General features: G+C 44.7%; 2 protein-coding genes across 6 annotated transcripts; both read left to right on the top strand.

Annotated features, from left to right (window-relative positions):
* The first annotated feature begins 869 nt into the window (after nucleotides 1-869).
* Nucleotides 870-5,702, top strand: LOC123181358 (uncharacterized). The gene is made up of 12 exons (XM_044593617.1): nucleotides 870-1,104; nucleotides 1,199-1,476; nucleotides 1,578-1,651; nucleotides 1,727-1,821; nucleotides 2,430-2,527; nucleotides 2,681-2,764; nucleotides 2,855-2,935; nucleotides 3,030-3,134; nucleotides 3,209-3,304; nucleotides 4,608-4,687; nucleotides 4,818-4,906; nucleotides 4,993-5,702. The coding sequence occupies exons 1-12, from the start codon at nucleotides 885-887 to the stop codon at nucleotides 5,328-5,330; spliced, it is 1,638 nt and encodes a 545-aa protein (XP_044449552.1). The 5' UTR covers nucleotides 870-884; the 3' UTR covers nucleotides 5,331-5,702.
* A 4,581-nt stretch (nucleotides 5,703-10,283) lies between these two features.
* LOC123181356 (zinc finger HIT domain-containing protein 2) lies at nucleotides 10,284-15,163 on the top strand. 5 transcript variants are annotated; one of them, XM_044593614.1, is made up of 7 exons: nucleotides 10,284-10,629; nucleotides 11,444-11,636; nucleotides 11,735-11,794; nucleotides 12,536-12,542; nucleotides 12,828-12,978; nucleotides 13,782-13,823; nucleotides 14,087-15,163. In XM_044593614.1, the coding sequence occupies exons 5-7, from the start codon at nucleotides 12,864-12,866 to the stop codon at nucleotides 14,962-14,964; spliced, it is 1,035 nt and encodes a 344-aa protein (XP_044449549.1). In that variant the 5' UTR covers nucleotides 10,284-10,629; nucleotides 11,444-11,636; nucleotides 11,735-11,794; nucleotides 12,536-12,542; nucleotides 12,828-12,863; the 3' UTR covers nucleotides 14,965-15,163. The 5 variants fall into 5 exon arrangements, with proteins under 5 accessions (XP_044449549.1, XP_044449547.1, XP_044449550.1 ...); XM_044593612.1 differs by having other exon boundaries at nucleotides 10,294-10,629; nucleotides 12,828-12,987; XM_044593615.1 differs by lacking the exons at nucleotides 10,284-10,629; nucleotides 11,444-11,636; nucleotides 11,735-11,794; nucleotides 12,536-12,542 and adding an exon at nucleotides 11,933-12,309 and having other exon boundaries at nucleotides 12,834-12,978.
* Nucleotides 15,164-15,236: the final 73 nt, after the last annotated feature.

The following is a 15,236-nucleotide window of genomic DNA, read 5'->3' as shown; positions in this document are numbered from 1 at the left end:
TCCGACTATATTAACAAAGCCCGCGATACATCAAGATCGTGACATCTCAAGAACATGAGAGAGAGAGAGATTAAACACATAGCTACTGGTACAAAACCTCAGCCCCGAGGGTGGACTACTCCCTCCTCATCGTGGTGGCTGCCGGGATGATGACGATGGCCACCGGAGATGATTCCCTCCCCCTCCGGCAGGGTGCCGGAACAGGGTCTAGATTGGTTTTTGCGACGGCAGAACTTCTGATCTAGGTTAACCCCGAAGGGTTTTGGAATGTTTGTGAATTTATAGGGTAAAGAGGGGGTGCGGGAGGCCACCGAGGTGGGAACAACCCACTTGGGCGCGCCCTGGTGGGTTGTGCCCCCCTCGGGGCACCCCCCAGGTGATGCTCTGGCCCATCTTGAGTGTTCTGGTCCATAAAAAATCTCCAGCAAGTTTCGCGATGTTTGGACTCCGTTTGATATTGATTTCCTGCGATGTAAAAAACAAGCAAAAAAAAACAGCAACTGTCACTGGACACTGGGTTAATAGGTTAGTCCCCAAATATGATATAAATTTGCTATAAAATGATTGTAAAACATCTAAGAATGATAAAATAACAGCATGAATACTTCATAAATTATATATACGTTGGAGACGTATCAATATGCATAATGTTGTTGCCATACTGCAATTTCATCATACTTTATCGAAAAAGTCACATTGAAGTACAAGCGAGTTGGTGGAATTTCTCTTTTTGGTGTGAGAAGGCTACCGACTCCAAACCGTAGTGCAATTGGGACATCAGGGGTTCTTTTGTAAATACTTCTTCTGTTCTAAAATAAATGTTTTAACCTTAGTAGGAGTAGTTAGTAGTAGTAGTACTAAATTTTGGGACGCTGGGAGTATAAATGAACCGACTAGACACCGCTCCATCTGTGCCGTTCGCCTCAGGAGTCGGTCAGTCTCTGAACGCCGCCGCGCGAGAGAGAGGCATGGCGGCCGCACTGCTGCCGGAGACGGCGTCACGGCTGCTGACTCCGGAGACCCTCCGAACGGCGGCCAAGCAATCTCAGGGGATCCACCGTGTGCCTATCTCCCTCCGCCGCGCCATCAAGCGCTACCTCCGCGGTAACTCCCCTTCCCACCCCTCACTCCCGCCCACCACCTGCTCGACAAATTGCTCAGCGCTAACACTTCCACGGCTGCCGCCGTGCTCGCGCAGACCAGGACAAGACGCACATGCACCGAAAGGTGCTGCTGCTTTCGTCCTCCTTCGAGCGCGCAAAGGGCACCGGTGCCGAGCTGGCTGCGGCGTCAACCCGTAGCGCACTCCTCGACGACCCCCATGCGCCTGCGAGTGCCGAGCAGCGGACTGCACGGTGGAAGGTTCAGTCCTCCTACGGAGATATCGGCCTTCGGTACCGTGAGGATGAGACGGTCGCGTATGTCGCCTCCCGCATGCCGGCAATCTACGCCGCATGCCACCGCGTGCTCCGTGAGGTCCGAGAACCACCAGCCCCCCTTTTTGTTGTTTCCGTCCTCAGTGAGTTAAATCCGCCCACTGGGATGTTTTCATGGACTGAAGCGTGGCTTTGCTGCAGGTTCGTCGTCTGTCTCCAGGTTTTGCACCTAAGAACGTGTTGGACTTTGGAGCGGGGCCAAGCTCAGCACTTTGGTGCGTATGACCTATTTGACAAAAAAATTATTAAGTTCTCACTTTGCACAACCTAATGCCGCTACAAGAATGCAGGGCAATGAGGGCAGTGTGGCCGAAGTCCATAGAGAGGGTTAATTTGATTGAGCCCTCCAAAGAAATGCAGAGAGCGGGACAGACCCTTCTTGATAGTAAGCTATGCTATTTCTTGCTTAAATGATACAATTCATATTTCGATAATGTGATTGATTACTAGTATGTCAGAATTTGGTTTAGTATAACGATTTTATTATGGAAAATAATAACATAACCTTATGATGTTGGTTTCACTAACTAGAGCCACGTTGCAGCAAAGTTATTTTGAACTTTGAAATGTAAATCACAATGTTTGTCTTTTGTCTGTGTAACTTGGATTCCTATTTAGTGGTCTTCACTTACCAATTCCATGGCGGAGCTTTTAATTGCAAGCACTGAAAATATCTGTTTGCTTTGTTAGTACTCCCTCCGTAAAGAAATATAAGAGCGTTTAGAGTCTAAACGCTCTTATATTTCTTTACGGAGGGAGTACCTTGCTACTACCTCTTTTTTCAAAATATAAGACGTTTTGGTAGGCCATTTTAGCCTATCGAAGCATTTTATATTTTGGAATGAAGGTAGTAGTTTGCATCTGTGAATTTGCTGATAGATTTTCAGTTATACTGTTTGCTGCGCAAATGTTTATATATTTGAGGGGCTTGCCACTGTCTACAAATGTTGCTGATAAATTTATCGGCACTGTATAATCTGCAAATGTTTACAGATTTGAAGGGGTTGCCACTTATCCACAGCTATGATAGCATCCAAGAGTTGAACCGCAGCATCGAGAAACATGAGCGACGTCACGACCTTGTAATATCAGTAAGTTTTGACCTCTTCCTCTGTAATGTTCCATGGTGGTGGTTCAGTAGGCAGCAAAATTTAGGAATTACTACACATCATGCTGTATTGAATTGTTTCAATTATAGTTGCTTATTTTTCAACCTGCACTGAATATTTTTTCTCAATCTGCAGTCTTACGCACTTGGGGAGATTCCTTCATTGAATGACCGTATAACAATTGTGAGGCAACTTTGGGACCTAACAAAAGATGTTTTGGTATAATGACCCCTTCTCTCTCATGTTTGTGCATGTTTATGGGGGATATCTTTTTTACTTTGGTATCTCATAAACACGATTCATTTTAAGGTTTTGTTAGAGCCTGGAACTCCTCAAGGGTCAAAGATTATAAGCCAAATGCGCTCATATATCCTTTGGATGGAAAAGAGAGTATGTGCTTTCAGAAGCATTTAGTTAAGTATTCAGATATTTGACATATTCCCTGACAGTGTAGCATTTAATTACATAATATTTGTGCTTCCAGAAGTGCCGCAAGAGCGAAAAATCTACAGGTGCTGCTCCAAGTAAAATGAAGAGCATGGTTGTTCAAGAAGATTTGCTGAAAGATGGTGCCTTCGTGGTTGCCCCGGTGAGTTGAAACTGCAAATGCTCCAATCTTAGTTTGTGTTCCCGAGTAAAACTAATTTCGTTCTATCATATCAGTGTCCTCATGATGGTCGCTGTCCATTGGAGAATTCAGATAAATACTGCCACTTTGTTCAGAGATTGGAGAGGACATCATCACAGCGTATCTACAAGGTTTATTTTCCTTTTCACCTGTTCTATTTAAGCGACATTTAGTATGGATCGGAGGGAGTACTTTTCTTTCATGTTGTATGCTATGTCTTTCTTAAGATGCATTCTTGTCAGTTAGAGCAAAATTTGGGAAACTGCTTCCTTTCATCCGGATGTAGCGCTAGCTTGGCAGCCGCCTCGTCCACACGACACGCGTCCTATGGGACCCACGACCCCTTCTCTCTCCCGTGTAAAAAGATCCAGCCTTATCCTTCCCCAATTCCCACCACTCATCCCTCTTTCCGTCTGCGGCCGCGCACCCTTCATGGTTTCCACGCACCCCAAGCACTCCAAGATGCTGCCGCCGGTTGCTCTCGCCGCTGCAACGCCGGACGGGGCCACGCGCTGCAAGGCGGCCGCGCAGCGCTGCGAGCTCCACTCCCTCCCTCCCTGCGCTCTTCCTCCATGCTTCATGGATCCCAACACCACGGAGGGGCTACGGTGAGGTTGCTGCCAGCCGGTGCTGCGACGTCGCCGTCGTGCTGCTGCGGTGGTGCTGCGACGTCGCCGTCGTGCTGCAGCGGCATCTCGGATGCGACGACGGCTCGACTGCTGCAACGTTTGCTGCCACGGCGACTCAGGCGCTCTGGCGATGCTACGAGCCGAGGTGTTGGGCGGCATCTCGGCTGCTCCGACGACTGAACTACTGCGACCTTTGCTGCAACGGCGGCTCAGGCTGCTCCGACGATGCTGCGAGCTGGTGCTGCGACGGCGCCGTCGTGCCCGCCGGTGCTGCGGCGGCGGCGCAGTGCTGCAAGTCCGCTGGAGTTGCTATGTGTGCTATGGTCATGGTGGCGTTGGGAAGACAAGGAAGAAGACCATGTTGCGTTGACTTTCATCAACGGCAAAGACGCCCAGATCGTACGGTTCAGGAGGTGGATGTTGTTTGCTTTTTCTACATCCGGATGGCGCCTAGCGGCCACCGATTTTGACATACCATACATCTGAATCACTAATATCACAATCATCTATTAATCTCTGATTGAAAAATGCTATGCTGAATATGAGTTGCATGATTGATTAGCAGTTGATACATCTAGGATAGGCATCAAGCTCTCCAGAATTGTGCTGATCTCAAACCAGTACTTTTAGCAGTAAAGTATTACAACAAATCGTAGTATGCTTTTCACTTTTGAGGAGCTCACTGCAACAATTCCTTCTCCAACGTTTTGCATAAGATCTGCAAAATTATTTACGCATCTTTAACAAATGAAAACACTTTCTAATTTTTAGGCCTTTAAATTTCCTGTTTAAATGTTTAATGCAGAGGTCAAAAGGTGTGCCTTTGCGTGGTTTTGAGGATGAGAAATTCTGCTATGTTGCTTTAAGAAGGGGCAAGCGACCAGAGTAAGGGCTTGTGACTTTGAAGCCAGCTTTATGCAATCACTGCTATTATGTGCACCTTTGTTTAGATCACCGTACGCTCCTGCAAGTACATGCTGGACTTAATAACAATTCCTCCTTATCTCTGAACTAGGGAAGCTTGGCCACTTGATGGAATGAAATTTGATACTCTTAAAGAACGTCATGCGAAGAGAAACCCAGAAGATCTTATCATTGACTATGGTGATCATCTATCATTGATTACTTGTCTAGTCCTTCCTTATATGAATATTTTGAAAATTATGTATACTATGTTCTTTTTTGCTTAGACGATCAATTTCCAAGTGAGGAAGATGAAGAAGCTCCTGATGGCGATGAGGACAGTTTGGTCCCATATGCTTCTGATACACAAGAACTAAGTCTATTCCATGAGAGTGGAGAGGAGGAGGAAGAGGAACCCATCCGTGCTGATCTTGGAGGAGGCTGGGGCCGGATTATATACAGTCCCATTCGAAGAGGAAGACAAGTGCAGATGGATGTTTGCCGTGCCACCAAACGGGATGCGTCTGAAGGCGCGTTCGAGCGTGTCGTGGTCACACAAAGCAAGAACCCTGCTTTGCATCTTCAGGCCCGGAAGTCGCTTTGGGGTGACCTTTGGCCATTTTAGGCTACAGACTCTTCAAGCTTGCTTGTAGCCACATTTTAGGGGGCTCCCAATGTGTTCAGCAGTGGACTCGCTCCGTGAAAGTAGAATGTGGCGTTAGTGGTGCTTCTTTCAGTGTTAACTTTTGCTTCATCAGTATTTGTTTTTGAAAGGTTTTGCTTCTTCCATACATTTATTTATCTGTAACAGAGCTAGTCAGCAAACCTCATCTCAAATTCTTGATATCAGGGCTGTGCCGGAGTTCTGAGGTTTGAACTCTGCAGCATTGGAACGCTCTTCGTCAACAATGTAACTGGTCACCATCATTGTATTATAATAATAACAGCCAACAGCGCAGCACCTAATAATATCAAATGTACCCCCTAACATTCATAATATCCTATTTTTATGATTAAATTTGCGGCGATATCATGTAAGCATCTGATTGTGGATGGAAATTCTGGAGGTTTAGGGTTGATCGCCTTTCCCACCTCCAAGCAATCTAGTTTGATGTTAAGCATGAGTAGAAGTGGACGTCGCTTTGCAGCGCCGTTTGATCTGAAGCGGGTTTTTTGTGGTCGTCTATTTTTGGGGCAGTGTTTTTGTTCTCCTTCTGCATTTGGTTGCACTCCCTCCGTTTCTAAATATAACTCATACGGATGTATGTAGACATATTTTAGAGTGTAGATTCACTCATTTTGCTTCGTATGTAGTCATTTGTTGGAATCTCTAAAAAGACTTATATTTAGGAACGGAGGGAGTATATTTGTGCGATCTAGAGGACATCATGTTTTGACATTTATAACCAAATGGATCATGACAAACTACAAGAATGCTGACTCGTGAATGGAGTGTTTTAGAGTTTGAGCCTTTGAGGTGGGATGTGACGCGCTCTCAGCCGCCGCCACCTGTCGCGTCCTTGACTCTCCCTTTGAAATTTTTTTTTCTGTACGCGTTTTTGGCTTTTTGATGGGTTTTTTCGGTTTTTTGGCTTTTCGGTCTTCCTCCATTTTTACTTAGGTTTTGTACCAAAAAAATAAAAAAAATTGTGCATGAAAAAACGTGCTTTTTTCCTTCCAGGAGAGGCAAAGATTTGCTCATCTCGGAAAAGGAAAAAAAAATGCGTTTTTCCTTTCCATGAGAGGCACGAATTTAGTTCTCGTGGAGGCACAAAATTGCTTCAGCACCTCTCGAGAAAGGAAAATAAAACACTTTTTTTTACTTCCGTAAGAGAACGAATTTAGTTCTTGTGGAGACACGGATTTGCTTTTCATGGCATAGTCGTGCCTCTCGAAAAAGGAAAAAAAACACTTTGGTTTTGGTAATGCGGTGCCCCATGTTTGGTTTTGGTAATTGATGACAATCTCTATGGACTAATGGTTGCCTTGAGTTATATTTGAAGGATTTGTCCATAGGCATTCCTTGAAGTTCATGTGTTGGTTTCAAAGAGTTTATGTGGTGACCAAGGTGTTATTAAGGAATTATCCAAAGATTGGTCATGTGAGAGTTGAGCTTATTGCAAGCATGTCTTGGAGAAGAAGATTGTGTGATCATTCATGTATATCTTCAAGACATCATCCAAATGAAGAGAGTTGAAAAGATTCAAGGTTGATCAAGACTAAGTCAAGAGTGAATCAACTTGATCAACTCACAAAGCGTAGAAGATGTACCGAGAGGGATCAAGCGATCCCATGGTGTGGTAAGCATTGTCAATTACGCCTTGGGTACTAACCCATGATCTTCGTGAGAGTTCTTTGTGGGGTTAGGTTGCGGTGTGCAAGTTCAAGTGAAGCATCATGAAGAGATCAAATGCTTGAAGCTTGCCGTCCATTGTGGTGACAATGGACTTGTGAAGATGTTGCGGTGTGCAAGTTCAAGTGAAGCATCATGAAGAGATCAAATGCTTGAAGCTTGCCGTCCATTGTGGTGACAACGGAGTTGTGAAGATGTGCGGAAGAGTGGCTCACCCATAGTGGAGTATGGGGGAGCAATCAACTAGTCTTCATCGAGCCAACGCAACCAAGAAAGGTGGTCCAACTTGAGGGAGTCAAGATCGTCATCATCTAGCTCAAGTGGACCATGTGCAAGGCAAAGGTTTGCCCTTGATAGGTTTTCTATTTTACCGGTCTCATGATGGTAGTTGGGAGACCGGGTTATAGGATCGATTGCCGTACTATCAAGGGGGCTCTCGATGAGTAGCTTGATCGTATCATTCGTAGAGAGCTCAAACCATTGCATCCTTGCATCATCTTTCTTGGTTCTTGTTTGGTTTTTCTCTTTGTGAGTTTTGGAGCTTATGGTCATCTTGATGACAAGCTCGAGTTCATCGAAAGCGGAGTTCACTCGCATCTTCTATGATGTTTTCGATGTTGGAAGGTTATGCCGGTTCTTCTCGGTTGGAGGTTTCACTCCTCTATTTTGTTGGCATACCTTCCCTGCCTCTTCTTACTATAACCAGTCGCTGTTTTGATGCTACTCGTCGTCTTGTATCCAACAAGCTTGAGTTTGCTCAATTCGGAGCTCATATGAAGAAGTTTTGGCAGTTCTGTTTTTCTCCCTGCGGTAGTACCGCTTGTAGCGTCAAGCGGTAGTACCACGGTGGCAGCGGTAGCACCGCTTGTAGCGTCAAGCGGTAGTACCGCTCTACTACCGCCTCGATTTTGGGTCTGCTCTTTTCGTGTCGGGTTCAGCGGTAGTCGCGCGACAGTAAGGCACGGTAGTTCCGCCTATAAGCGGTAGTACCGCTCCGGTCGAGCGGTAGTACCGCTGGGGTGAGCGGTAGTACCGCTCGTGTTTTGTTGATCCAAGGTTCATGTTTTGTTGATCCGTTTCCCTGCTTCTTCCGCCCGAGCGGTAGTACCGCTCGTGTGCGGGCTGAGCACATAACGGTTGGATTTCCCCCCTCCTATAAAAAGGGGTCTTCTTCCCCAATGAACCTTATCCTTTGAGCTCGTGTTCTTCCCCCATTGTTGACCTTCTTCGAGCTTGCTCTCAATCCCTCCATGGATTCTTGCTAGTTTTTGAGGAAAAAGAGAGAGGAGATCTAGATCCACATTTTCACCAATCACTTTCTCCTTTTTGTGAGGGGAACCCCTTGGATCTAGATCTTGGAGTTCTTGGTGTTCTCCTTCTTGTTCTTCCTCTCATTTTCCTCCCTAGCATTAGTTGCTTCGGTGGGATTTGAGAGAGAAGGACTTGGGCACTCCGTGTGCCCTTGCCATTGCATTTGGTGCATCGGTTTGAGTTCTCCACGGTGATACGTGGAAGTTACAAGTTGAGAAGCTTATTACTCTTGGGTGCTTGGTACCCTTGAGCTTGTTCCTCTTGGGTGCTTGGGCGCCCTAGACGGTTGGTGGTGTTCGGAGCTCAATCATTGTGGTGTAAAGCTCCGGGCAAGCGTCGGGGTCTCCAATTAGGTTGTGGAGATCGCCCCGAGCAATTTGACGGGTTCCGGTGACCGCCCCCAAGGGTTGCCAAAGTGTACAGGTTCGGTGACCGCCCCCAAGGGTTGCCATTTGTACGGGTTCGGTGACCGCCCTCAAGGGTCCCTTAGTGGAATCACGGCATCTTGCATTGTGCGAGGGCGTGAGGAGATTACGGTGGCCCTAGTGGCTTCTTGGGGAGCATTGTGCCTCCACACCGCTCCAAACGGAGATTAGCATCCGCAAGGGTGTGAACTTCGGGATACATCGTCGTCTCCGCGTGCCTCGGTTATCTCTTATCCGAGCTCTTTACTTATGCACTTTACTTTGTGATAGCCATATTGTTTCTTGTCATATATCTTGCTATCACCTAGTAGTTTATCTTGCTTAGCATAAGTAGTTGGTGCACATAGGTGAGCCTAGTTGTTGTAGGTTTTGTGCTTGACAAATTAACCGCTAGGTTTATTCCGCATTTGTTCAAGCCTAAACCGTAATTATTTTAAAGCGCCTATTCACCCCCCCTCTAGGCGACATCCTCGATCTTTCATTTACTTTTCGTGGAGGCACGGATTTGCTTCCGCGAGAGCACATTCGTGCTTCTTTGATAAATGAAAAAACGCGTTTTTTCTTTCATGAGGGATATAGATTTACTTCTCATGTAGACAGGATTTGCTTCCGCGAGAGGCACAGTTGTGCGTCTTCGGAAAGGGAATAAAAACATGCTCACGATTCGGTTTTTTCACCTGGACTTTTTCGTAAAAAGAAAAGTTCGTCGAAACCTATCAACATGGGCTCTAACTTTAAAGATCTTGACGCGGGGAATCCAACGTGAAAATGGTTTCAAGATTTGGACGCATGGTTTAAGAGATAATATACTTTAAATAAACGAATCTAAAAAAAAATAAAACTCTCAGGTTGCAACAAGTGCCGCAACCTGCGAAGGTGGGAGTAATCTTTGCAAATAGTACTCCTTAATTAATTATTTCAGTTACAGTGCTTCAGATGTCTTTTTTAATTGATTTAAGTGGGCTGGCCCATATAAGCTTCTCCCCTGCACCGGTTTTGGAGACCTTCCCACCGTTTTCTTTTTGGGCTGCTGACTTTGGTTTTTGTTAGGCCGTTTCCCCCCTTTTTTTGTTTTCTTTTCTCTTTTTTCTTTTATATGTTCTTTTTCTTCAAATTTTTGAGAGTTTTATAATTTCTTGAAATTTGTCAAATTCACTAACACTATTCAATTTTTACTAAAAAAATTCAAATCCATAAACTTTTTCTAAATTTTGTACATTTTATTCCAAATCTGCAAACTTTTTTTAAATCAATGAAATTTATTTCAAAATTTTATTTTTTCTCGAATTCGCTACTTTTTAAAATTGAAAAAAGAGAGCAATTTTTGCTCATTTTTTTCCTGAAACAAATACAAGATAGCGATCGAGTTGGTTTTTTTTTTTAGCGCCAGATAGCGATCGAGTAGTGACGGGCGAACGAGAGCGAGCGCGGGCGCAAGGCCTATTGGGCCGTGGCCCATGCATCGCGCCCTGTGCGCTGCGGGAGCCAACGGGCGCTTAACGCACTGATTAGGGGCTCTCCACGAACAGCCGCCATCAGCGAGCGGCGGACGCGGGGCTCGAGCCTCCAACCCTAGCTAGCGACGAGCGGACGCGGGGCGAGCAGTAGCCGGCGATAGTGGTTAGCTTTGCCGGCGGTAAGCAGCAGCCCATGCCCTGCGCCCCACGGCAAGCAGCAGCCAAGCCCCACGCGCCAACGACAAGCAGCAGCAGCTGTTGGGCGGCGGACCCTAGGCGCCTAGCGTCGGGATTCGGAAGCAGCAGTCGGCACCCGCGCCAGGAGCCAGTCGCCACGAGCACGCCGCCCACGAGCTAGCGGCATCCAGCAAAATCAAGGTATATGTCCGACAAATCCTCAATATTTTTCTAAGTCAGTTCATGTACTGTTAGTTTATTATTACTAGTTCATGTATTGTTAGCTACTGTTAATTGATGTAGTATCCAATACAAATTATTTGCATATCTATAAAAATGGAGAGCACGAATATGATCATGCATAGTTTTATGCTAGTTCAAGCAATCCTCTTGTTGAACCTAAAGCTGTCCTAGTTAATGTGGATTTAGATCCCCTTACCTTAACTACATGTGCTAGAAAGATTCAAATTTGGTTTAAATTTTGATATATTTAAAAAATCCAGAAACATTCTGGTAAAAACTACATGTAGTATTAATTTGGAAAATTTTGAGCAGACAACCTGATTGGGTGATATTGACTATTTTGCTAGAACGTTTCAAATTTGGTTCAAAATTTGATATTTAAAAAAAAATCCACTAAATATTAAATGTTCCCAGTAATAATCTGGAAATTTTGAGCTTATTTGGACAATAGGATCGGGAGATGATGACCATTTCTTTCAAAAAGACGCTTAATTTTCTCACTGTTATCTTTGAGCCCATCCTGCATTTTCTTCCTGGATTCGCCACTGGGTGTGTCAACCTTAGACTACAAACACAAACATGTCCTTAATATTTGTAAGGATAATCACCAATGAAAGGAAAAAAGATGATCACCATCTTAGCTTGTCCACCGCTTAAAATTTGCTAAAGCCTGAACGAAAATATCCGATAGCCAGTTTTTAATCAAAGCTTCACTATATCTTGAACAACTCGGGGTTAATATGGACTTCTCTTTCTCATCCTCCGCGTTCAGCTTCAAGCTTCTTCCGGTTCCAGCTTCGAGAAAGCTTGGCGCCGCACGCCAGGAAGGAACCGACTCAAAACGCCTGTGCACAGCACCACTCGCTGGCGATGGAGAGGGTCGTGGTGGTCTCCGAGGATGCCGCCGCCTCGGTCTCCTCCGCCCCGTCCTCCTCCTTCGCGGAAACCAGGGTCATCTGCCGCGTGTGCGTCCTCATCGGCCCCTGCTCCCTCCCTACATTTTTCTCTCCTCTGGCTTGTAGAATCCTGATGATTGATATTCGCGCGTTTGGTGTTTGTGCAGATGTCAGAAGCAGTTCGCACAGTACACTTGTCCACGCTGCAACTCCCGCTACTGCTCGCTGCAGATGTCAGAAGCAGTTCGCACAGTACACTTGTCCACGCTGCACGTCTCTCTGTGCGCTCTGTCATTCGGTTATGCCCACACGGTGTTCTTCGAATTGCCGCAGTGGAGCGGTAACTTTTGGCAGAAACGGTATTCAGAATATATATTTTTGTGACAACTGTCTTGTTGCTTTTCAGTAGCTGTTTTGTTGCAAAACAGGCTAAAACGAAAATGTGGGGACATAGTGTGAATTCCTGAAAAAGGTTGCAATGCGTTGTGCTACACCAACAATACATGGTGCCATGCTGGATTTTAGTAACGTTCATTTATTTATATAAGATTAGAGGAGGAGCAAATCAATTGAAAGGACAGAAGTAACTGTGCATTTTCCCTGTTCTTGTGTCATAGGTTATTTGAGATCCATGGAAATATAGTTTGGATCTGTTAAAATTTCAACGGTAAGCAGTGGCGGAGCCAGCACCCGGCGAGCCTGGGCTCCCACGGTGCATCTCCTTCATACTTTATTAGAGAAAGTAAGTTCAGTTAAGAGTTAATTTCGGCAAAATCTTATCAACTTTGACTACACACATGTCTTGCCCCGGGTCCTTGAATAAGCAGGCTCCACCACTGACGGTAAGGTGTAGAAATTTGGAGGAGGCTGGGATTTGGGTCACATGCAATTAGGTACCATAGTTCACATCTGCTTGCTAACAGGGATGGATCTATATAAGTACATTCACTAGTTAGTTTGAGGAAAAATACGTGCATGTTGGTACTGTGGAAGACTGGTATTTGACTGCTATGTTATAGAGTCAATTTAGGCAAGCTGGTTCTGTGGGGTTATACTGCATTGTCGTGCTCACTGCTGAATGCCGTAATTTTCATTACCGTGAATTTTCCGTTGATAAGCTCTGGAATTGTGTGTCTTCTTCTGTGGAAGATTGGTATCTGACTATTTTCAGTGTTTACAGTTTTTTTGTTTTTTTTGCGGGGGTTTACAGTTAGCTTTACATCAAAGGTATTTCTTGTAATATTTTGTTTCATTCTTGTTTAACAGGGGCATAGTGTGCAATGCACTGAATCATTTATGCGTGAGAATGTTACGGAGGAGCTTAAGCAAATTCAGCCTGAAGATGAATCAAAAAGGAAGATGCTTGATATACTCAGACGGTTCCACTTGGAAGAAGAAATGGAGTCCGATGGTGAAGATAGTATGTTGGTTTAACAAGATTTTGTTTGTTATATGCATCTATGCTTGAGAACCATAGAACATAGTGTATTCCTTGGTTTACGCACAGGCACTCCAGTTTGCAGTCTTCTGCACTTTAGATGTGTATGCATTCTTATTGAGGCCTTCATAGCTGTCAACTATTGCTTCAATGTGTCTGATTATCTCCGTAGTTATATTGAGCTTTCTTGAAGTATGTTTTAGGAATTATCTTCTGGTTTGTCAGTCCCGCAAAAGTATGATTTCTGTTTGTGTATCATTTCCTCTCAAAACTGTTAGTAATTGGCAAACTAGATGATAGCTAATAAACAAGATAGTTGGCATGTGGTACGGTTTCTTGGTGCTCATATCTAGTTGTAATAGTTACTATTGTAGAAAATATTGCTTACAGGCTGCAATTGCCAGCAATTGTATCCAATTTCACAAAAATGGTTGAAATTAAGGTTACTGGGCAAAAAGTGAACTAATGCTTACCCTTGGAAAAAATGACCCTCTTCCCTAATTTTGTGACGGGATCTTATTTTGTGATGCATGGTGGCATCTGGATTTGTGCAATAGCTTCTCAGATGACCAAAACTTGGTCCAGGACTCCTTTTGATGTACAAATTACAATTTAGTTCGACACAGTTAGTTGGAGCTGCCTTTTATGAATTCATTTTATGCGTCCTTCTGGTGATTATTGTTAGACACTGAATTATCTTGTAGATAATTTATCTATCTTTTTTTATGCCATCAGTGATTTCACTTTCGTAATGCTGAACATTTTTTGCCCTGCAGAGTCAATGTTGTCAGAGGAGCTTATTCAGAAAGCCATCTCTGGTATGCTACATTTACTTCTGATCTTTATAATTGTGATAAATCAGTAGCATCTTGTAACACTATGATAGGTTCTTTAAACAAACTTGTTCATGTTGCAGTTTTGTTATGTGATGTTTAAGTGTAGCTTAGATGTTAATGGCATGCACATTTGTATTTTATTAAGCCTTTGCCATTCTACATTGGATGTATTGTTGGACCAGTAAATTTTTGCATTGTCCGTCAGGTTCTGCGTTGAGTTCTTATTTGTTCTTTCTACTAAATAGGTGACGAAATCAAGCTTGAGGACCTCTCTGATGATGAAATCAAACGATTTCGTCAAGCTCTGGCCTCTGGTGAACTCAGCAAGATGATTGAACCATGGACTCCATGGTGGAAAAATCCTTCAGCTAAATCGATCTCTCTTAGTCATGATGGGAGCCAGCTTATCAGACAGATAAGTACAGACGATACTACTCTATCAGATCCAATGACTGCGTCAGAGTCTATCATCAATGAAATACCAGAAGGGCCAGAATATCCTCTCCCATCACTCAAACAGCTAACCAGGGCAGAGCCATCTCCTCTGCTCACTGTTCACTTGGTTGATATTCTCTACAGTTACTGCTTCACGCTTCGCCTCTACAATGGTGACTGGCAGTCTGATCCTTTGGGTGCTTCAACTGTTGCCTTGTCTATGTCGAAAGTCATGGGGGACGGCGCTAAGCCTGAGACAGTATCTGAAGCGCTCACAACATGCATAGAGGAGACATGCTCCCCAGCTTACAGGCACACCGGAGGTTTCAGGTTTGCTATTGGACTTGTGGATGATATCGTCACAATCCTCTCCTTAGGAGGCAATGCAGTGGTCTGTGCATTGTGTGACTTCCACAGGCTCATCCAAGCTGGTGAGAGCATCCTCAAGGAAGACAAAGTGGGCGAGACGGAAAAGGCGCGGAGCTTCAAAAAGCTCCATGCCGCGGGTAGGAAGCTGTTCTTCATGACATGCTGGGCTCATGAACAGCCAAGTGAGGCCTGGCCGTCGTTGGCTCGCATCGTTGAGGTGCAGAAAGCGGCTTTTGAGGAGCTGGACAGTGGAAGCGGACTGAGGAAGGCAGGAAGAAAGAACAACCCGCAGTCCAAGGTTCTTATCGAGGAGGTGTAAGCATATCAACGCAGTACTGCTGGAATAACCGCACTTTGTTTTCTCGCCACCCTTTTGGTATCTCTCAGCTGTATCATTTGATCCTTGTGCCCTTCTTCATCTTCAAGTGCAGTGGCTTAAATGTATAAATTGTCATCTTTGGAAGATGTGATAGTTACATTTCTGAAGTTCTGATATTAAAGCGACCTGGTTAATCACATTTCCTAGCGAATATTGCTCATATCAACATGCTATCTGTGGCGCTAATTTTCAGTTTCAGCAAAATAAATAAC

This window comes from Triticum aestivum, chromosome 1D (assembly GCF_018294505.1).
Source record: "Triticum aestivum cultivar Chinese Spring chromosome 1D, IWGSC CS RefSeq v2.1, whole genome shotgun sequence".
NCBI lineage: Eukaryota > Viridiplantae > Streptophyta > Magnoliopsida > Poales > Poaceae > Triticum > Triticum aestivum.
This window is presented reverse-complemented; position numbering and strand designations above follow the sequence as displayed.

Bases quoted from the DNA above. Each gene is read 5' to 3' on its own strand.
- LOC123181358 (XM_044593617.1), top strand. From the start codon at position 885: ATGAACCGACTAGACACCGCTCCATCTGTGCCGTTCGCCTCAGGAGTC. The intron at 1,822-2,429 runs GTAAGCTATGCT...AAATGTTTACAG, and splicing joins GGGACAGACCCTTCTTGATA to ATTTGAAGGGGTTGCCACTT. The intron at 4,688-4,817 runs GTAAGGGCTTGT...TCTCTGAACTAG, and splicing joins AGAAGGGGCAAGCGACCAGA to GGAAGCTTGGCCACTTGATG.
- LOC123181356 (XM_044593612.1), top strand. From the start codon at position 12,864: ATGCGTGAGAATGTTACGGAGGAGCTTAAGCAAATTCAGCCTGAAGAT. The intron at 12,988-13,781 runs GTATGTTGGTTT...TTTGCCCTGCAG, and splicing joins GGAGTCCGATGGTGAAGATA to AGTCAATGTTGTCAGAGGAG. The intron at 13,824-14,086 runs GTATGCTACATT...TCTACTAAATAG, and splicing joins TATTCAGAAAGCCATCTCTG to GTGACGAAATCAAGCTTGAG.